Source organism: Echinops telfairi, unplaced genomic scaffold (genome assembly GCF_000313985.2).
Source record: "Echinops telfairi isolate 266 unplaced genomic scaffold, ASM31398v2 ScPeMD7_12;HRSCAF=54, whole genome shotgun sequence".
In the NCBI taxonomy this organism is placed as follows: domain Eukaryota; kingdom Metazoa; phylum Chordata; class Mammalia; order Afrosoricida; family Tenrecidae; genus Echinops; species Echinops telfairi.
In genome coordinates, this window is record NW_022103909.1 from 8,086,250 (window position 1) to 8,109,500 (window position 23,251).

Here is a 23,251-nt window from a genome sequence, read left to right on the forward strand (position 1 = left end):
GCAAAATTACAGTTTAAGAAGTAGCAATGAAAATAATTTTATGGTTGTGGGTCACCACAACATGAACTGTCTGAAAGGGTCGTGGCATTAGGAATCTTGCGAGCCACTGACTTAATGTTTTGACTATGCAGAGGCTTTTGACTGGGTGAATTATAACAAACCATGAGTAATTTATCTGAGAATGAAAATTCCAGAACACTTCATTTGGCTCACACAGAGCTTGAACATCCACCAAGAAGCAGTTGTTCAAACATAACAAGGGAATAGTGCATGATTTAAAGTCAGAAAAGGTGTGTATCAGGGTTGTATCATTTCACCATACTTAATCAATCTGTATACTCAGCAATCAGTTCAAGAAAGTAGACTAATTGGCATAAAGATTGGAGGAATATTTATTCACAACTTAGGATATGCAGGTGACACAAGCTTGCTTGCTGAAAGTGAAGCACTTGCTGATGAACATGTAGGACTGTAGCTTTCAGTATGGATGGAAAACAAATCCTCACAACTGGACCAATAGATTGTTATGTTACCATGGTAAACAACAAGATTGAAGTTGTCAAGGATTTCAATTTGCTTGGATCCATAATCCATGCTCAGAAATAAAACAGACAAACTAAGGAATCAAACTATGTATTGAATTGGGCAAACCTGCATCTGCACAAGACCTCTTTGAAGTGTGAAACGGTAGAGGGGTAACTTTGAGGATAATAGCATTTCCGTATTGCAAGGGAGATTTGTACAATGAATAAGGAAGACTGAATAATTGTTTCATTTGAATTGTGTTTTCAAAGAACATTGAAAGTTCAATGGATTCCCAGAAGAATAAACAAATTTGTCTTAGAAGAAGTTCATCCCGAATATACCTTAGAAGAGATGATGGCGAGGCTTCATCTCCCGTACCTTGGACCATGTTATCAGCAGAGAAAAGCACCTGAGTCAGGACACCGTGCTTGGTGAAGTAGAGGGAATGTCAGTGAGCAGCGGAAAGATCGCCAGGAGCTGCACTGCACCATGGCTGGACAATAGGCTCACACACAGCACCAGTTGTGAAGATGCCACACCCGGGGCCTCTGCGGGTCAGACCCATTGGACAGCACTGAGCAACAACAAAGATTTATCATGGGTCTTTAATTTTACATAGAATTAGTGAATCCATTGTTTTTAAAAGTAAATGGTTCATGAAACATTAGGACAGCAACGTGCGCAATATTAGTTATTAGGAAAATACAAAGCAAAACCTCGATAAGACTATACCTAACACTGGCTGGGATGGTTGTTATTAAAAGAAACAAATGAACAACAAAATGATAAATAATAAGTATTAGTTAGAAAATGGAGAGATTCAAATTCTTGTCCATTGCAGGTGTGATTGTGAATGTCAGAGCTGCTGTTCAAAAGAACTGGACATTTCCTTGAAAAGCTACGCAAAGAATTACTGTCTCACCCAAAAGGTCTACTCCACGTTAAATATATAAAAGAAATATGAAAACATCTACTCAAACAGATGCATGTACAGAACTATTCATTCACAACATGTTATTCACAGTGGTCACAAAGTGTAAACAATACAAATATCCATCAACACTGAATGGATAAGTGAAATGTATCTATACAATGTAACATCATACAGTCATAAAGAGAAAAGTTCTGTTACTTGCCACCATATGGATGCACTCTAAAAACATACATAGTGAAGCATCAGCCACAAAAGGGAAAAATTCTGTGATTCTCCAGCGGTTACCCAAAGCTAGGGAGTGAGGAATAGGGAGTTTAAAAGGTAAATGAGAATAATAATTATTTTCCATACTTTATGGCTATTTGGGGCTTCTTTTCTGACTGGAAATAGTATGTTTTCTTAGATTAAATATACAAGTTATTAGGATTCTGTTTCTGATCACTTATTAAAGTAAAATGGCATTAGAGGTAGTTTGTTTTGATCTCTGGTCATTAGATAATCCTAAGGATTTAAGATGTCAAAACTTTTTGTTTTCCTATGTCAGTGCTATAGATTAGCAGCCTTTCTTATGAATAGACTTTGCTTGGCAGTTGTTGGATCTGAGAAAATTTAGTGCTGTCAAAGATTACAGTATATTGCATACTTTGTTAATATGTATTTTAAGACCACTGTAGTTCCTTCATGTAATTTCCTGCGTGCTCTTAATTTTAGAGAGAGAAGTCTTAAACCTGTGATGGCCTTATATAAAAATCTTGATTCATTTTGATTTCTGGTTTTGTTTTGTCATTCAGATTGTGAAAAACAAAATCTCCTCAGCCAATTGAACAGTTATTTTTTAATTACTAGTTATTTTAAAATTTTATTCCTGTCAAAGGTTTACATAGTTTGAGATTTGTGACCTAATGCCATATATATGTAAAGTAAGATGCCCAAAGTCATTTTGTTTCATTTAGGGTGGATAGAAATACTCTGTAATTTATGACTGAGTAACATACAAGGATCCCTGATGGTAGAGTGGTTAAGCATCTGTGAGCTAAAAAGTTAGCCATGTGTCCCTATGCAGCAGTAGTGTGGGAGAAGGAACGCACGAGACAGTTCTACTCCGTCACATTGTTGTGAGGCGCTTCTCATAGCACCTCTCTACAACAGGACAAAGTAGTACCTGTAGTGCATCACCCCGTAACTTTTATGTTTCAGCCCACTGTTGGAGCTTCTGTCCATCCATCTTGTTGAGGGTCTTTGTCTTTTTTGATGATGCTGTAATTTACCAAGCGTAGTGTCCTTTCCCAGAATGTGGTCCCTCCTGACAACATGTCCACACTATGTGAGATGAAGTCTCACCATCCTCGCGTTCTGACTGTACTTTTTCAACACAGCTTTGTTTGTTCTTCTGGAAGTTCATGTTCCTTTCTGTATTCTTCACCAGCACCATAATTCAAATGCACCAGTTCTACTCCAGTCCTCCTCATTGTTCAGTTTTCACGGCATCTGTAGCAGTTGAAACTAGCATGGCTTGGGTCAGGTCCCGTGCCCCTCACAGTTACAGAATTGCTCCTTAACACTTTAAAGGAGGAGGGTTTTGTAACGGCTTTCCCCAATGTAACCCATTGTTTGATTTCTTGACTGCTACTTCCGTGAGGTTTGATTGTGGAGACAAGTAAAAAGAAATTGTTACTTATTCTGATATGGGATAACACTTAGTCAAACTTGTCTCCATGGAACCCAACAATTGGGTAAAAAGTATTCCAAAAACCCACAGGAAATCAAGAATCCTGCTACAGTGTCTGAAACATCAAAGAGAGAGAATGAGCTCATTGGGCTGTTAACTGAGAGGGTTCCGTCATTTGAAGCCACCAGTGACTCTGTGGGGAAAAGATGAGGCTTCGTGTTCTTACCAACAGTTTAGTCTCAGAAACCCACCCACGGGGGCCTTTCTACTTGGACCTGTCGGCTCACTGAGTCAGGGATGACAGTGATTCACTCACTCACTGCCATTGAGTCAATTCCTCACTCAATACTTTTAAAATTTAATAGGAAAGTGGGGGAAGTCAATCAGATCAGCATTCCTGAGTAGGAATAAAAATTTGGTTTTATCTACTTTAAAAAATTTTTTTAATCTAATGTTAGCTTAAAAATCCAGCAAGATTCAATACATCACCACTGTTAATAGCACAGAAGATATTATGTGCAAAAAATATGGACCATCACAAACTTAGAGTTGAGAAGTAATTTGAAAATTTGGGATTCTACATGTAAAGACATTTTAGCAATACCTTTACTAACTTATTTTGCTTGTGTATTCATTTTATTTGTTATTTGATTTTACAACAGGAAAAGAAATGTTTACCTCTGTATTTGTTTCCTTAAGGCTGCTATAACAAATTGCCACAAGCTCAGTAGCTTACAAGAGATGTCTTCTCTCATCCTAGAGGCTGGAAGTTCAAAAGTCAACTGTTGACAGGGACACACACTCGATGAGAGCTGTGGGAAGAGTTTTCCCTGGTCTCTGCTAGACTACCAGCGACTCGGGCAGTCCGTATCTTGTAGTTGCATTTCTCCAATAGAGAGTGCAGTGCTGTCTCCATCTGCAGGAGGCCCTCTTCTGTGTCTCTGGTTCACCTCTTCATACAAGGACCCTCTCATTAGATTTACGGTACATCATAATCTAGTGTGATCTCATCTCTGTCCTTAATAGTCTCTCCAAGGACCCTATTTCTACATTTAAAGTCTTGTTCTGAGGTTCCAGCTGAACATGAATTTGTTGGGGACACTTTTTTTTTAAATTAGCTGGGGGCTTACATTTCACATAATCAGTTCTGTATTCAACAACTTAAACCCTTACCAAACCTCTCAATAGCTTGCCCTGCCCTTTAATTGTTTCTTCTCCCTCATGTAATACACTATCTTCACCTTCACTCAAGTTACCCCCTATCTTCGTGCTTCACCTTTCGACCTCCCCAACCCGTAACAGCAAAGCAGCTCTTGCAATAAGTCCAAAATAAAAAGTCTAAGTGAGCACAGATTGTGTTATCTAATCCACGCATTACTAAAAGAATTCAATTTCCTTGAGAAGAGTGGCCATGTACCATTAATGAATAATATGAACAAAAAAACTTTGGGCCAGTAAGCTATCAAAGACTACTAGGATTATATTGAAAATATTTAACAATCAACATGGTCTTCCATTAGTCAAAAATGAGGAAATTTGAAAGAGGGATAAAAACTGGGTCTATTACAACCTATCGATTATTTGGAAATCCTTGAATTCACAATGATACTTTATGAACTAATTGGTCATTTTTGGAGGGTGCTAAGAAACTAAGTTTGAGAACTGTTAAGAAAAAGGAAAGAACCAAGCAGCTATTTTGTCTTTCCTAAATAAACTATATTAGAATAATAAAGGGAGCTACTTTTTAATTAAGCATTTCAGCAAATAATTAAACTGTGGAATTTGAATATCACTACATTTCAAAACCCAAGTGAATTAATGGATTTAGAACAGCAGTCATTAGCATTCAAGGCAGATATTAAATACCTCTATAGTGAAAATGAGATAATCATATCTGATCAGAGTACTAATTTTTACAGGACAGACTGGGACAGAGAAACACATTAAATGAGAAGTTACAATCAGCAAAATCCATATTATAAAACAAATTACCTGATTTCTTCAATCAGTTGTATCATTTGTATAATCAAAGATCTTGTAGATTAAGAGAAACAAACATTCAACTGCTCACAAAGTATGGATCTAAAGCTATTGTAACATTGTGAAAAGAAAGGATTATTGAAACTTTTTAAGATTGGGGAAAATTGAACAGAGTATTTGACATTTATCACTGGCTTTTTAATTTGTGATAATAGTATTAAGGCTGTTTTCCTCCCCCCAAAATTATGCATGAAATAATCTCTGGATTTACTTCATAATAAAACAAATTAAAATTGAGCATTAATTAATTATGGAGCATAATGTGTAGTTTCATGGGAGATAGGTTTAAGCTATTTTCACTTTGTACTTATATAAATTTTTCTGTAGTTAAAAATACTATGAGAATTGAGTAGTCAGTTTTCCCCCATAGTGGCTTGTGGTCTTACATTCTAAGTATTACAATGTAATTTTAGTAAGACATTTTTGTTTCTTTTGAATAAACTTTCAAGTTCCTTGATAGTAGTGATATGTCTTCAATAGAGCTAGTACTCCCCAGGGTCTTATACATAACCCTCGATAATGGTCATTAAGTACTTACTAGTTGTTCAGCCCTGAGTGAGCTCACGAATTTGATAATTTATAGATGAAACAAACAGGAAACATACTCAGAAAACTAAATAAATGAAAACTTCTTCAGGACCGTGTCTTCTGGTGAAGGAAGAAAGCTTGGAGAAATTAAAAGGAGAGGGTGATATGCATTAGTTGTAACAGAAATGTAAGCAGGTATAAGCCAAAAGTGGCTTAAATATGAACATTAGTCAAATCAACTCCATGGGCATCACTATTTTTTAAGTGTCTGTATTCATCAATATCCTTCATAAACCTTAAAATTATTTTTAAAGGTTAAATGTCTTGGCTAAGACCATACAGAAGGATTTGGGCAACCAGAATGTGATCCGCTCTTGGTTTGTATCCAGTGCCTTTTTACATAATACTACATTGTTAACATTGCCCAGCTCCCGCCTCTGTCTGTACGCTTGTCTGCAGCCTTCCCACCTCCAAGTGTTGCCTTAGTCTGTGAGCTCTCTTTGGATGCACTTTTGAGCTCAAAAATGGTTATTACTGTAAAATCAGCTATGTCATTTTGATAGCTTAATGTCTGTTTGATACTTTAATGGACCAGTTAACCCTTCTGCCTTTCAGTTAACCTTTCTGTTAACTTATATCAGTTGTCGTTTGTTTCAGGTAAAGTACATAAATCATAGTTATGGTGGTAGAACCTTTTAAGAGTTTCAACCTTTAATTTTTATATTCCCTGTGATGTTTCTTAGGGTTTGCTAGTTTGTTTGTTTTTAATAAATTACCGTACTAGGAAACTCTTTAAGATGTTACTTATAATTGTCTCAAAATTTAGGTGTGGTCATTAATGTATACAGCAGAGAAATGACATTGGCTCTTTGAAAATGGAGTTAGTAGGATGAACATATCTTTGTTGACCTGAACGGAAACCTTAGTATCTTAATAATATTTTCATTTCTTTTTTTCCCCCAACAGTTTTATTGGCACACAATTTACTTGTTGTACACTTCAGTAGTTCAATAGTTTAGTCATATCCAGAAGAATTGTACTATCATTACCATATCAATTTTAGAGCATTCCCCCCTCGTAAATTGCCTTTAAAATGAGTTGTGCATTCGCAATCCGTTTATTTTCTTTTCAGCTGTGGGGCTGCTTTAGAGTTGATGAAAGTGAGCTGAGGTTGTACTTTGAACACAGATTTGTAACTTTCTACCTGAAGTTGTCTTTATGTCATGCACCATTCTGATGAATGTTGCTACTGCTGTTCGTGGTCATGTATACAACAGAGTAAAATTCTTACAGGGAATAGAGCTCATGAAATTCTTATATCCAGGTCACAAATAATTTGTATAACATTTTATGTTCAAATTTCAACAGACCTTATTTGGTTATTTGGATTTTATATCAGTTTTCCATTAAGTATTTTGTGACTGATAAAGCATGAACTACTTAATTCTCCTTTCTTACATAAAAAGGTGCTGTTCCTAGCCTCCCTTTGCCGCAGTAGAGAGGAAAGGGTTAGATAGCCCACGTTTAGCCAGTGTACGTAAATGTCACTTTCATTGTCTCCTAATACTAGATAACTGAGTTATCATAGCAGGTTACTTTTTGCCTGTTTTTATGCTTTGTTTTTTGGAATGAACATTAATCTTTGGTTTCAGCTAATGATAGCAGTAATGTTGTTTACAAAAAATACCCCCCTTTCAGGCCTTTCTATAGGATATGTTCAACCCAGACTCTGCCACCAAGTCGGTGCCAATTCAAAGCGACCCCATAGGGCAGTAGAGTTGCCCCATACGTTTCCAAGAGTGCGACTTCTTTTTAAAGACGGTTTTACCTGGGGCTCTTACAGCACTTATAGCAATTCATACATCATCTTCTAAACATTTACTTTCAAGAGTGTAACTCTTTACAGGAGTCAAAAACCCTGTTTTTCTTCCATGAAGTGGCTGGTGGCTTCTGACTACTGACTTTTCAGTTAGCAGCCCAAACATAACCACTACACCACCATGGCTCCTTTAAAGTACACAGTAGGTCTGTTTAATTATGGCTTTATTACTTGATATCAATCAAACCTTAATTGTGGACTTGCCCAGTATTAGCCAATAAACCCAGAGTGTGTATACTGGTTTGTGTTGTACAGATTATGTTTTGGTCATTATGATCCCTCAAAACAATCATGAAACATATTCTGGGATGTGCCAAATTAAAATAAGACAAGCTTACAGTTTAATCATAGCAAATAAAATACTTTAAACTTTTTCTCATCCTTTCTAGACCCTACTAAAATGGCAATATAGGGTGGGGGAGGAGGGGAAAACAGAGGAGCTGATACCAAGGGCTCAAATAGAAAGTAAATGTTTAGAAAACAATGATGACAACATCTATACAAATATGCTTAATATAATTGAGGTGTGGATTGTAAAAGCCCCCAATAAAATGATCTTTTTTTAAAAGGGGGGGTGGATAAAATGGCAATACAAATAGGAAAGATTTAATGCCACACAGACAAAGAGAACTAGAAAGAGAAGACAGCTAATAAGAGATATTTATAGAATATTAGAAGCTTGAGCTTGAAGTCAAACAAGCAGCCATCTAGCAGGGAAGCAAATAAGCAGCTTGTGTGATCATGAGGTGTCGACAGAATCAGGCATCGGGTATCAAAAGATTTAAAACAAACAAACAACTATATAGATGAATGAGGGGATTTGGAGTGGAGACCCAAAGCCCTCTGTAGACAACTGGATATCCACCCGCAGAAGGTTATAAGGAAGGGCTGATTAAAGCAGGTGTGGTAGAGCACTGATGAATCACATCGTTCCTCTAGTTTGGTGGTTCTCAACTTGGGGGTCAAACAACCCTTTTACAGGGGTTGCCCGATTCCTAACAGTAGCAAAATTAGTTATGACGTAGCAACAAAAATAATGTTATGGTTGGAGGGTCACCACCACATGAGGAACTGTATGAAAGGGTGGTGGCATTAGGAAGGTTGAGAACCACTGCTCTAGAGTCAGTAGATGGAACAGATAAAATTCCTCTGGCACAGATGATTAAGAGGGAAATCCAGGTACATGGTGAAACCTCTAGCAATGATTATTTCTGAAATCTTTGGCTGTCTTGCTTATATTCCCCTGAGTAGAAAATAGGAAATCTCTTTTGTGGGTTGCAATCTTGCTCAAAAGAAAAGACTTAGATTAGAGATGGTTACATTTGGGAGTCTTAACAATGAAATAGCCAAGTCTCTTTGCATGATAACCTACAATGGAATTCAGTAATTGAAAATATCTGACCATCCTTTATGTCATTTCCAGTCAGTATTTTTGTGTCCCACAAACAGCTGTGCATCACCTCAACATGATAGAGATCAAAACGGAGACGAGTGACCTAACAGTACAAATCCATCACACTGAAACAGTCAAATGACATCAGATCTCTAACAATAAAATGTAGACATCCATAGAGCAGTCTCCTGAATATTCCAGAGTAAATAATTTCCAATATAGACAGTTCTGTACTCTTCCAAACTATCAGTCAAATGGGCAGAATAAAAACATTTTCAAAGACCTAAAGACTCAGAAATTAATTTCTACTTATCCTTTCTCAGATTCTGTTGGAGGATACTTTATATTTCACTAAAATGAGAAAGGAAGTCTGTGAGATTCAGAATATGAGTTCCATCTAGAGAAAAGATAAATTATTATGGTGGTGGCAAAGAGCAGTCATAGAATAACTTTTAGAGTGTTACTAAGTCAGATTGGAGTAAGATAAAGTCTTTCCAAGCAAGTAGAGAGCAAGCTTAATGGATGAGTTAATCAGTATAAATGTATTAGAGGAGATTTAGACTTTTGGTGTAGAGTTAGCTAAATTAATGGTAGATATATATGAAGAGAAAATGCCAGGTAATGAACCATAATAACAAGAAAGGTAATTCTAGTTCTCTACCTGATTTAGCTTTTACTAATGTTTATTTAAAATGTATAACATTGCTGTATCAAATATTGACGCATCCAAAAGCAACCTATCAACATTAGGACGACAGCAACCAAGAGGGTTTGTGTGTATCGAGGGCAGTGGAACAAGAGTTAAAGTTTCCGTAATTAAAGAAGAAAATAACTGAAACAGGAACAACAAAATCAAGATATTAGTAGTATAAGGAAGTCATTTATAAGTGAAATCGCAGAAGAAACAACTAAAGGATTTAATGAGCACCTTTGGGAACAAAAATCAGGGGTGGGAATTCTAGGTATGACCACTATAGATTATCTTTCTTCTTTTTAAAAAAATATTGTGCATTCTTTGCTTTTTGGTGAATGTTTATACAGTAACTTGGTCCCCTTTAGGCAGTTTCTATACAGATTGTTCATTTTTCCACAGTGTCTCATTCTCTTTGTGTTCTGATCTATTCACCATAGCTTTTCTTTTATCAGCTTAGAAATGTGCTGTTCTGCTTCTTAAAGCATGTGCATGCATTGCTTTGGTAGACTTAAACAAAAGACATACTGATGCTGTCCAAAGGAAGGTTAGAGTAAATCTGAGGGGAAGTAGGGGCAAAGGGGGGGAGATGGAGAGTCTCCAGGAAACCAATTTAGACCAATTCATCAATATTGAAAACATTTGACATGGACATAAGAGGTATTCTGTAATTACCCAGAAAAATGTGGGAAAGGTTTTGGATCAGATATAACAGAATGAATAGTTCTTCCTGTGGAAGCTATTCTGTGTAATGCTGGTTTTTTAAGGTAGACTACCAAGCGAAAGATTGCTATGTAAGCAGTGCATACTTATTAACTATTGAGTGAATGAAATCAGAATCAATGAAAATGATGGTTTCTAAGAAAGAACATGATTAGATACCTAGCACTCATTTTTAATAGATGTACTCCTAAGGGTATGAGATACTAAAGTACTTGAACTCAGTCAGCCTCCCCCATACACACATACAAGAAATTAAATTTGTTACACAATTTGGGTGGCATGTATGTGAAGAGTGGTAATAGTCTTAACCAAACAGCGATCGTGTAGGAATTTAGCAGGAAATCAGTCTACTATTAAGGAGAAAGTTGGCTTTGCATTGTCTTAATTAATGTTCTCTATTTACCTCTTTGGGTTCTAATATCCACTGCAATGGCTGTACAGAACTCCGACAAAAATTCATAATTAAGGAGCTTATTAAAGAACTTACCAAGTTGTAATGTCATTGGATAGCCCTTTATTCCTTTATCAGGTTTTGTTAAAAATTCTTTCAGGTCTACTAAGAAAAGAGACATTAGACCCTGCTCTAAGCCTTAACCCAAAGTCATCCCCCCGTTCTGTGCTCAGTAAACCAAGTTCCCTGAATTACATACCCAGAGGCACACCCCCCTCGAGTAAACTGCAGCCCACGGTAACTGAACTCCACTTCCCTAGTTAAATGCCCAGAAGCATCCCACTCTGCAAGCCAGCCTAGCCCTTCACAAAAGCCCTCTCAGCTTTACCAGCTCTGTGGGTTGGGAAGTACAACATTCTCTTCCATGCTCTGACTCCTGGGTCTGCTGCTGCTCATTAATGTTATAGTTGTTTTCTGCATCCGGGAGGTTCACTGCATAGGAATCTCTCAGGTCCAGAAGATTTGCTCTACTTTTGGCTCTTGGCTGGTAATTAGGTTCCTCCTCCTCCACCTCCACCTCCCACCTTCACCTCCCACCTCCCACCTCCACTGCAGCAGAATGGCACTGCACAGAATCCTGTTCACAGTCACTTACAGGTGAATCCTATCAGTATCTTCCTCCACTTTCTTCCCAAAACCATGCAGGAAAAGGTCTTCTGGTGGGAGTTAGAGAGATTGAGTGGAAGAGCCATATTACTAAGTAATTCACTGCCTCTGAAGGTCACTCCCAGGCTCTTCTAGCCATTGTCCCTTCAATACTGAAGGATTAACTCCCCCCTTCCAAGCTCTCTCCCCCCACCCCAGTGCGCGCGCGCACGAACCCTTATAAGCCAGTCACATTGTGCCTTTATCATCCTTCATTTCAGATACTCTGTTTCTAAATTGTCTTCCCTTAACCACCCAGTACTAAGGAGACAAGCTTGATATTATGAGTCCTCATTTCTGGTTGGACCTTTGGCCATCAGCATGCGTAAGCAAAGTTCACTGTGTAGTACACCATCCATCAAAACTTCACTATATGCACCATTTCACAGAGTCAAATATCTTTATCCAGCTAGCCATGCATGCTATGTCAACTGATACCAAGTACTAGCGTGGGAGTCCACACATAACTCCCTACACTTCCAAACACCTGGCCCCTGGGGCTAGGCCTTGGCCCATAGGCTCAGTAGTCACACACTTTTAAACTCCAGACCAGCCAGTCCTTCCTCTTTCTTCTTCTCTTTAGCCCTTGGACCATGTCAACAAGGTAACAGTGGAACATGTCCAGAGTATCCCATCTCTCAGTGAAACCAAGTGGGTTGCCATGACAAGCACACAAAGCTCATCAGTTCTCTTTAATATTCCATCCCAAAAGGGAGCTTTCTCCGGTGGGCACAGACTTTTTTGCATTATGCATCCAGTGGGAAAACTGCTAACTCAAAATGTTCAAAAGCCAAACAATTTTCCCCCTACTCTGCAGCTCTTCCCTTCCAGTGTGAACTCCTATTCACTTGGTAGTTCTGGTTAGTGCATAGGTTTTCTCTCTACGCCCCTTACTCTTAATAGAATTTATGTGTGGATTGTTAAGGATGGATGGAGCTGTAAGAATCCCCAATAAAATGATTTATTAAAAACTAAAAAAAAAAATACTATGTCCATTGCTGAGACTAGATAGTTTGACTTTTGTATATACTTCTTGTTTATAAAGTGGTTTAAGTTTGTATATGTTGGCAGGAAATATTGACTAGAATTTTTAAATAAGTATGTTTTACCAGATTTCTCTATTGTCTCATATATTTCCCCTTAGCTGCAGTTTTAACAAGGTATTTTAAAATTTGCATTCAGAAAAATTATATAACTGCATATACTCTTAATTAAAATGAAACATCTGCATATTTAAACCTCTACAATATGCTAGCGTTTGTACTGGTTTAAAACCTTAACATACAAGTCAAGTGGTGATTATTGTTAATTGCTATAAAATTGGCAATTGTTGATACTAGGCAAAGTAACCAAGTACTTTTATTTTATGCCTTTTTATAGGAAACTCTTCTTACAGTGAAACCAGAGAAAAGAAAAATGGAATAATCAAGATAAATAAGGTTTGTTGAAATAAAGAAAAATTTCTTTTAGTAACACTGTGGTTATTTAATATATACCTAGTACTTCGGGCATGTGAGATGTTTTGATAAAACTATTCTTAACTATTATGGACGTTTACCTGCTGTTTCAATAATCACTGTTTACTTTTCTAGCCTCGAAGATCAAACTGTACAAATCAATGCTTCAGAAATGTTTTCTCCAATATATTTTCTTCTAGTACTCACACTGGGGAATCTTCTAATACCCATAGGTCATACAGGTTAGTATTTTCTAGTTTTAATATCTAATGTGTGTGTATGTATGTTATTTTCACCACTGTCATCAACTTTTGATAGAAATTTAAACACTCAAAAAAATGTAAACACTCAACAAAAAGTATGAAAAGGCCTTGTTTTTCGGAACATAAAAGAGCAAAGAGAAACCTATTATTCTGTGTGCCCCTCTGTTACCCAGCGACTGCTTATGCCAGTGGGCACTGTTTTTAAGGTGAGTTCTACACACGGTTTTCGTGGGATACAGAAGTGGTCTACTTGTTAAGTTGTGGGGGCAGTACCTAATAAAGCATAGCCCACCTTTATTTCTTTTTTTTTCCTTCTATGCTTACTTTCAGCTTGGAAACTGTTGTACCTGACATTTCTACCAGTCAACTGCTTGATACAACTTTAGTACCTGGGACAGAAATATTTTTCACATTATTTCTCTCAATAGTGAGGGTATTTGTCTAAATTGACTTTTAATAATCGAATATTTAAGATGAGAATGCAAGCATTATCTTTTTGGATCAGGTAAAGGGAGTTTGGGTTTGATCTGACTTATTTATGAGTTCATTTTGAAAGTATATAAATAGAAGTTTTCATTCTTTTAAGTAATATTCACAATGCTGCACATGAAAACCTCAGCTATGTTTTTTTATATAATCGAATTGTTTTTCAGAACTTTTTTTTTTTTTAATTCTGATGAAGGTCTAAAATTTATCTTTTAGTACAGAGTTTTTAGAAGTCAATGAAATCAGTGCAGTGATTAGGCAGAAAAGACAGGAACTGGAAATGTCGTGGTTTCGTGATACATTACCTGGAATTGGAAGGTAACATTTTTTTTGTTGTTGTTGTTTACTGAAGTATTTATTTGCTAAAATGAATATAGGGATTCATAATTAGTATCTATCATAGGAGTATCATAGGAATATACTATTCAATAGATATGTTCCTAAGGAAGCTCTGTACAAGTTGTCTTTCAAATTAAAAGTCAGCATTTTAAATTAATTGCTATGTAAAAGACCCCCTTGGAAAGTTAATAATTTTTTGTTTTGCTGTGTAACTCACTTCAAAAGGAGAACCTCATAATGGTGAAACTTATTACATCTTAACAACATATACCTGGCGGTTATCAATACTGAGGTGTGAAGCAAGAGTAACGTTGGCTGTGATGGTTAAAGTTATGTGCCAATTTGGCAGTTATGTAATGGAGGTCACTCTTCATTTTTCAATCTGATATCCTCCATTTTTGCATAATACCTATTTTTACTTAATGTCTTGGTCTTTGAAACCTAACCATGTTGATAGATGAAGAGGTGGTGTATTAGTAATAAAATTAATAATAACACTATTAATTGATTTTGACTTCTGGCATCCCCAAGTGTATCAGTAGAGCCACGCTCTCCCTAGTGTTTATGTACCTTACCAGAAGTGTATTGGGAGGCCTGACTTCTGGGGAACCTCTGGGTGGTTTCAAACTGCTAAACCACCTTTTGGCTAGTATCCAACCACCTCGCTATTTGTGCTTCCCAGAAACTCTTAATTAGTACAGTAGAGAAAGGAGAAACTGAAAGTTGCTTGGGTTTGGTTAATAAACACCTTTAGAGAGCTTAGCAGATTTGACAGAGATAATAGCAATTTTGAAGAAGCTGTTGTTTTTAGATCAGGGGACTTTAAAAGTAATACAGCAATAGAAACTAGTCATTGGTTCCCTGGATTGGGAGGAGCGAGACTGCAAAGGGAGTATGGTGAGCTTTTTCTGGGGTGGTACGAAGGTTTTATTTCTTGATTATGGTGGTGATGGTTATACAGATATATACATTGGTCAAAAGCCATGAAACTGTGCTCTGTGTAATTTTTTTTATATATGAACTATGCCTCAAAGTGTAATTATAGATTGATTGCCTAAAATAATAAAAATTTTAAAATATCCTTGCCATAAAATATAACACTAAATTACGGAAGTCATTTTTTAAAGAAACATATATTTTATATTGTCCCTTATCTCCCTTTGCCGTTAATTTAAGAGTAAAGCATGCTTTTTTTTTCCCTTTGTAGCTGATTGGTATCCATCTTTGCACAGTGAATAATCTAGAGATTCTAGAATTTGTCATTTTCCCAAAACAGTTTTAAGTGCTAGTTTAATTTTGAGATTTAATATTCTTTATTGCAGATTTTTTAAAAATCAGTTAAACAAAAATGTCTTTGTTTTGAATTTTCAGAAATGATTTTATACCTTGGAATATTGAAACCGAAATTCTTCCTCTCGGCTCTTCTGTGTTGCCAAGAACTGTTTTTCCAACAAGTACCATAGCTTTAGAAAATTTTGGTAATGTTTATGAAATCATTTTCAAATTGTTATTTCAAACTCAGGTTAAAAGCTGAAAACTATGGTAAAATCTGTCACAGCCATTTTTATAAACATTTAAAGTGATTTGACTTTCAAGTAGAAAATCTCTTTTACTTTAAAAAATTACAACTTTAAGATTTTAAAGAACCTGCTGATTAGAAGTCTCCTTTCTATTAGGCCTTCAGCATCCAAACGATAGAATTTTTAAAAACAGCATCGTGTTAATTACTTACTAATAAACAGTTTGAGTCTTTATATATTTGCGGATGACTTGTCAGTTTTCCCTTGCTGTTTGCTTCTAAAAAGTACCACCTCACAAAGCAAGTGGGAACGACCAGAGCAAAGGCGTTTTCTCTCTGTCTGTACAATGTCCTCATGAATCCACACATGATGATGACTCATCTCAGTAGCATTAAAAGTAGTTGATAAACACTTCGTTACTTAAATGTTAGTACCTATGTGGTTTGTGTAGTTTGCTAATTTATTTGCTATAAACATTTATTTTGCATATTGAAATGAGCTGAAGCCAAACTTTTCATATATTGAAACATGTTTATTTTTTTAAAATATTACTAGGTACTTCTTGCAAGGGATATGCATTAGCACATACTCAAGAAGGAGAAGAGAAGAAGCAAACTTCTGGCACATCAAATACCAGAGGATCAAGACGAAAACCTGCCGCAACAACTCCCACAAGGAGATCTGCACGTAACATGAGATCCGAAACAGTCAGTCAGGCTCAGAGGTCTCCAGTGTCAGCTACTTCTGGGTGTGATGCCCCAGATAGCAATAATGCTTCTGTAAGTGTCTCCTCATCAGCTGAGTCAGAAAAACAAACAAGACAGGCTCCAAAACGAAAATCTGTAAGAAGAGGGCGAAAACCACCTTTACTGAAAAAGAAATTACGGAGCTCTGTACCTCCCCCTGAGAAATCATCTTCCAGTGAGTCAGCAGACGAAGAAACAGCAGAATCCGACCCACCACCTGTGTTACAGAAAGAGCCCCAGTCAGACATAGGACGTAGTAACACTTGCGTTGTGCAGGCAGGGGAAGAAAACAAGTCTGCTAATGACTTGAGAAGTTGCAGTGAGCATATTGATGCACAGGAAGAACACATTGAGAACCCTGATACAGAGGAAACGGCAAAGGCTTTAGATTCTAACTCTTACGCCCAAGATCCTGATCCAGAGGAAACAATCAGGGCCTCCTATTCTGAGTCTTATTCCCAAGATCCTGATCCAGAGGAAACAATCAGGGCCTCCTATTCTGAGTCTTATTCCCAAGATCCTGATCCAGAGGAACCAGCGAAGACGTCCGATTGCGAGTCTTATTCCCAAGATCCTCCTGTGTTACTTAAGGAGGGAACAAGTAAAAAAATTGAAATTACAGGTATAGAAAATGATGTCATGTGTGTAGAAAGTGACATTTCTAAAGATACAGGTGAAAGAGGAGGTGATCTGATGGCAAATCAAGACCAGGTATCTGAACCTTTAGAATTAGAGGTAAAAACAGATAAATGCACAGATCATCCTGCAAATGATTTCCATACAATTTCAGGATTCGAAATTGAAGTACACCAACCTGTATCTAGTCCTGTAGGTGAGGTCCTGAAGAATGTAGAATCAGTGGTTAAGGAAGAAAAAAATGAGAGTCCCGTTATGGAAATTGTTGATCATAAAGATGCTACAGTAGAAATAGAAGAGCTTTTAGAGAGTCCTAAGTTAAACTCTCCTGATGGTGAAAGTATACAAACAAGAAACAAATCTGATAGCTCGGAGGTTCAGTTGACTCAGCACGTTGAAACTGAACATTCAAAATTGATTGCAAAGTGTGATGGTCTAGGGAATGAAAATTTCAATAGTACTCAAGAATCTGAAAATAATTTATTAAAAAATGATTTTGACAATACGAAATTAGGCCATTGTTTAGAAGAGAAGACTGAATCTCCGGATGAACATCCCACATCTGAAGATTTGCCTAACACACACTCTGAAGAGATCCAGAAGCATTTTAGTGAGGACAATAACGAAACGATTCCGATGGAGTGTGACTCATTCTGTAGTGACCAGAGTGAAGCTGCGGTGGGGGCTGCCGTTAATGCTGATGCAAAACAATTGACTGCAAAGTCTGTGGAGCATAGTTCTGAAAATAATACACCACCTTCTGATCCTGCAAGTGGAAAAGTGGAAACTGTCTGTCAACCTTCTGAAGGCCCAGCAGAGACAGCAGACAAGGGCAAGAAGCCCCGCTCTCGAAGGTCTCGATTTCACTCCCCATCGACCACCTGGTCTCCTGCCACTGAACCGACGCGAGAAAAGAAGCGTTCTCAGTCTCCCTCCCCTAAGAAACAAACTGGAAAAGAAAGCAGAAGGTCTCAGTCTCCATCTCCTAAGAAAGAACCAGCACGAGGACGAAGGAAATCTCGTTCCCAGTCCCCCAAAAAGGATAGTGCGAGGGAAAGGAGGCGTTCTCCCTCTCGGTCTCCCAAGAAAGAGAGTAGTAAGGAAGGCAAACAATCTGACTCAGTCTCCCCCAAAAGAGACATGTCTGGGGAGAACAGAAGATCTCAATCCAGAGTGAAAGAGAGCTCGCCAAGAGAAAAGTCCAGGTCCCGGAGCAGAGAAAGAGAAAGTGATCGAGAGGGACAGAGGAGAGATCGAGACAGAGAAAGAAGAGCCAGAAGGTGGTCGAGGTCCAGATCTCGTTCCAGGTCGCCATCAAGATCCAGGACAAAAAGCAAGAGCTCATCGTTCGGTAGAAACGACAGAGACAATTACTCCCCTCGGTGGAAGGAAAGATGGACAAATGACGGCTGGAGATGCCCACGAGGAAATGATCGCTACAGAAAGAGTGACTCGGAGAAACAGAATGAAAATACAAGGAAAGAGAAAAATGACATCAGTCCAGATGCTGATGATCTAAATTCTGACAAACGCAGAAATGACTGTCCTAATTGGGTAACAGAAAAAATAAATTCAGGGCCCGATCCAAGGACCAGAAATCCAGAAAAGGTAAAAGACACTCACTGGGAAGAAAACAGAAATGAAAATTCAGGGAATTCTTGGAATAAAAATTTAGGTTCCAGTTGGATGTCTAATCGTGGTAGAGGTAACAGGGGCAGAGGCACTTACAGAGGTGGTTTTGCCTACACGGATCAGAGTGAAAACCGGTGGCAAAACCGAAAACCCCTTTCAGGGAATTCAAATAGTTCAGGGAATGAGCCCTTCAAGTTTGCAGAGCAACAGCCCTATAAACGGAAAAATGAGCACGAATTCTCATTTGATACACCAGCAGATCGTTCAGGATGGACGTCTGCTTCTAGCTGGGCCGTGAGAAAGACTCTCCCAGCAGATGTTCAGAACTATTACTCCCGGAGAGGAAGGGCTTCTTCAGGGCCGCAGTCTGGATGGATGAGACAGGAGGAGGAAGCAACGGCGGAACAGGGTAACTCTCCGTTTACTGATGCCGTTTTATCTCAGGAGAGAGCGATGATAAGCTGAATGTCCTATCTGTGGGGTTTGAAATGAGTCCAATTTATAATGTCTATATTTTAAGTATTATTTGTTTTATGAGCAGAGTTTGGGATGTTCCTATGCAGGATTTAACCTTTATTGCATTTATTTCAAATGTGTGCACTTGAGAAATTTTTTTCGATCATTTTTCTACAAATAAATCACTCTTCTAATAATAAAAATGTTTCCTCTTGATTTTGTGTTTAGTAACATTGAAAAAAACTTGAAATATTTAAAATCTTATTAACATCTAATTTAGTAACCTAAATTAAATTTTATATGATTAATTTTGTAATCAATGAGTTTTTTGAGCTACTGATTGTTTGTTGGCAATGATAAATGTTATGTGAAACTAGCTATTGTTAAAAATACTTTTATTTGAACATTTCATTTCCTTTTAGTTAGAAAATCAACCTCTGTTATTTAGAAATGGTAGCGTTAAACTAAGTAATAGAGATTGGTTTGGGTATACCATGTCTGTTCATCTATGCTTAATTCTATAACCAGTAGTTCTTATCTTCTCTAAAGAGATTTTTAACCTCTTTTTTTTACAAGCCTTTTTTTTCTTTTGATAGATTCTAACTTAAAAGACCAAACAAACCAACAAGGTGATGGTTCTCAACTACCTATAAATATGATACAACCACAAGTGAATGTAATGCAGCAACAAATGAATGCACAACACCAGCCTATGAATATCTTCCCATATCCAGTGGGTGTTCACGCGCCTCTGATGAACATCCAGCGCAATCCATTTAACATGCACCCCCCGCTACCTCTGCATCTCCACACAGGAGTGCCTGTCATGCAGGTAGCTGCTCCTGCCAGTGTATCTCAGGGACCACCACCACCACCACCTCCTCCCCCACCATCCCAACAAGTCAACTATATAGCTTCACAACCAGATGGAAAGCAATTGCAGGTATGTGTTTAGCAACCAAAATTTAACCAATGTTTTAAAAATATAGCTATTCGGTTTCTTGGCATCCAAAACAATTGTTTCTTTCATTGCGTTTATGATAAACCTTCCTAAGCCTTCCTTTTATTCATTGTTCTTAATCATTTCTCCACCTCTGGCCATGCATGTGTGCAAACACACCCCATGAAATACTTAAACACTTATGTCTTCTATATTGGGTATTACTTAATATCTATATCAGACATGCTTATTAGATTCCCCACTGTCACCGAGTCAGTTCTGCTTTGTAGCTAGCCTCTGTCAGGTTTCTGAAGTTGAAAACCTTCACAAGGCCGGATTGTCTCACCTTTCTCACCTATAGTTAGCAGCCTGACACTTATCCAACACCAAATTATGAGCCAAATCAGAATTGTGGTGGGTACTTTTAAAACATAGCTGTTTTTATTGGGGCCTAATGCTAAAATAGTTATGATAAATATTAAACTAGTGATCAAACTTGTATTGTTCAGATAAATGTTAGTTAAAGCGATTCATTATCTATTTTTTTTCTGTTTCATTTTCATGAGTTTATCATGCCAAAAAGGAAAGTGCCTAAAAAGCATTTACAAACTTTGGCTAGTCACAAACATCGTGATGATGTTTTTTACCTTCCAGTCATCCTGACTCCCAGCTACACTGTAGGAGAGAGGAGAACTCTCCATAGCATTTCTGGTACTGGGAATCTTCAGGGAAGCTGCCTGGGTCATCTTTGTTCCTCAGAAGGGCTGGTGGGTGGGAACCACTGGACTTACAGTCAGCTCACTCTGCCACCTGTACTTCTTTGCTTTATAGCTACATTCAGAAATCTTAGAATCCTGAGCAAGATAGAATAGAAAGAACTGGAAAAGTGAATTCAGAATTTGGAGATTTTACATCTTTTTCTCCTAATTTACATACAGCAAGTGACTAACTGCCTCATTTTTCCCATCTTTAAAATAGGGACACCCATTTTAATTTATATTTTAAAAGAACCTGGCAGAATACAGTTTTAAAATTTCTATTTACTTTTTGTAGTGTTGCCATCAGAGCTTTACAAAACACATTTATTGTATAATTTCAAAGTCATTTTGACATATTTGAATAGGGCTCTATTTAATAACATGACTCATTTTTCTTCAAAAGGTATTTTTAAAAAATCATTTTATTGGGGGCTCTTACTCTTATCATAATCCATACACATTGTGTCAAGAACATTTGTTGCCATCATTATTCTCAAAACATTTTGCTTTCTACTTGAGCCCTTGATATCAGCTCCTCATTTTTCCCCCTCCCTCCCCGCTCCCCTCTCGCCTCTCCCTCATGAACCCTTGATAATTTATAAATTATATCTTACACTGTCTGACATCTCCCTTCACCCACTTTTCTGTTGTCCATCCCCCAGGGAGCAGTTTATATGTAGATCCATGTAATTGGTTCCCCTTTTCTAACCCACCCTCCCTCTACCCTGTATCTCCACTCTCACCACTGGTCCTGAAGGGATCATCCGCTCTGGATTCCCTGTGTTTCCAGTTCCTATCTGTACCAATGTACATCCTCTGGTATAGCCTGATTTGTAAAGTAGAATTGAGATCATGATAGTGGGGGAAGCATTTAAAAACTAGAGGAAAGTTGTATGTTTCATCATTGCTACACTGCACTCTGACTGGCTCATCTCCTCCCTGTGACCCTTCTGTAAGGGGATGTCCAGGTACCTACAGACGGGCTTTGGGTCTCCACTCTGCACTCCCCCTCATTTATAATGATACGATTTTTTTGTTCTTTGATGCCTGCTACCTGGTCCCTTCTACCCTCGTGGTCACCCAGGCTAGTGTGCTGCTTCCATGTGGGCTTTGTTGCTTCTGGAGCTAGATGGCTGCTTGTTTACCTGCAAGCCTTTAAGACCCCAGATGCTATCTCTTTTGATAGCTGGGCACCATCAGCCTTTCTTCACCACATTTGCTTATGCACACATTTGTCTTCAGCGATCATATCGGGAAGGTATGCATCATGGAATGCCAATTTAATAGAACAAAGTGTTCTTGCATTGAGTAAGTACTTGAGTGGAGGTCCAATGTCCATCTGCGACCTTAAAACTAAACCTATAAATATATGCATGTAGATCTATTTCCTCATCATCCTATATAAATATATTTACATATGTACATGTCAAAAGGCCTTTTTGATGTAAATAACCTGATATGTGCATTTCTCTTAAGTTCTAAGATAGTAATTTTTTTTACTTTGTATGTTTAAAATGTGTTTTTAATGCATGCCTATAAGACTTAAATTAAGTACTATTAATTCATTAACTGAATGGTAACTCTTTAAAACAGGGTATTCCTAGTGCTTCTCATGTAAGTAATAACATGAATGCACCAGTCTTGCCTGCTCCGACAGCAGCCCCAGGAAGTATGGGAACAGTTCAGGGACCAAGTTCTGGTAATACTTCATCCTCAAGTCACAGCACAGCCGCTAATGCTGCTGTCAAACTGGCAGAAAGCAAAGTAAGTGTTACAGTGGAAGCCAGCGCAGATAGCTCGAAGACAGACAAGGCAAGTTCAAGGTTGAAAGCAACTTACATAATTCTCTATGTGATGAAAACACGATTTTAAAATACCAGCTTTCTATTTTGTGAGTGGTGAAGGAAATTTATTGTTGATAGTCTTAAATTGTGATACTATATTTGAAAGGTTTCATCTAAATATGTTGATGCCCCAGTGAGTGCTGGGTAATATTTCGTAAATATTTTTTTGACATTTTACTTCTGTTTATTAGTAAATAGCAATCTTGTGTTTGTCACTAATGTTTGAAGAGTTTCTTGCAATAAAGTAAATGTATTTTTTTAATATAATTATCTAATCATAATTAAAGAATTATATATATTTTTTCTTTGATCAGAAATTGCAAATTCAAGAAAAGGCAGCCCAGGAGGTAAAGTTGGCCATTAAACCATTTTACCAAAATAAAGATATCACCAAGGAAGAGTATAAGGAGATTGTCCGGAAAGCAGTGGATAAGGTGAGTCATACAGCATCGGTGGTACTGCACACATACTGTTCTACATCACCTCTATTGTAATTTTAAAATACTTACACGCACCAAAATGGTCAATCCTCTGAATTCTTTCTCGCTTCTTGGATCTTTTAAAAAGTGTATATGAGGTATGAAACCTTGCCGTGAAAGTAAATGTGGTCATCTCTGAGTTATTTTTCACAGTGGTCCGCTCTGCCTTTGAGGTCTGAGTTTGATATCCACGTTTCACATACGCACCCCGTTCTTT

General features: G+C 37.6%; 1 protein-coding gene across 3 annotated transcripts in view; it reads left to right on the plus strand.

Annotated features, from left to right (window-relative positions):
* The window catches only part of SCAF11 (SR-related CTD associated factor 11), a 59,170-nt gene that overhangs the window by 32,674 nt on the left and 3,245 nt on the right, over positions 1-23,251 (plus strand). The window contains exons 6-13 of one of the 3 annotated variants that reach the window (XM_045287243.1): positions 12,859-12,917; positions 13,071-13,177; positions 13,901-14,002; positions 15,395-15,501; positions 16,099-18,966; positions 19,610-19,956; positions 22,305-22,523; positions 22,870-22,989. In XM_045287243.1, coding sequence (XP_045143178.1) covers positions 12,859-12,917; positions 13,071-13,177; positions 13,901-14,002; positions 15,395-15,501; positions 16,099-18,966; positions 19,610-19,956; positions 22,305-22,523; positions 22,870-22,989 — 3,929 coding nt within the window. The remainder of the gene's footprint in view (positions 1-12,858; positions 12,918-13,070; positions 13,178-13,900; positions 14,003-15,394; positions 15,502-16,098; positions 18,967-19,609; positions 19,957-22,304; positions 22,524-22,869; positions 22,990-23,251) is intronic. The other 2 variants (XM_045287244.1, XM_045287245.1) reach the window with 2 other exon arrangements.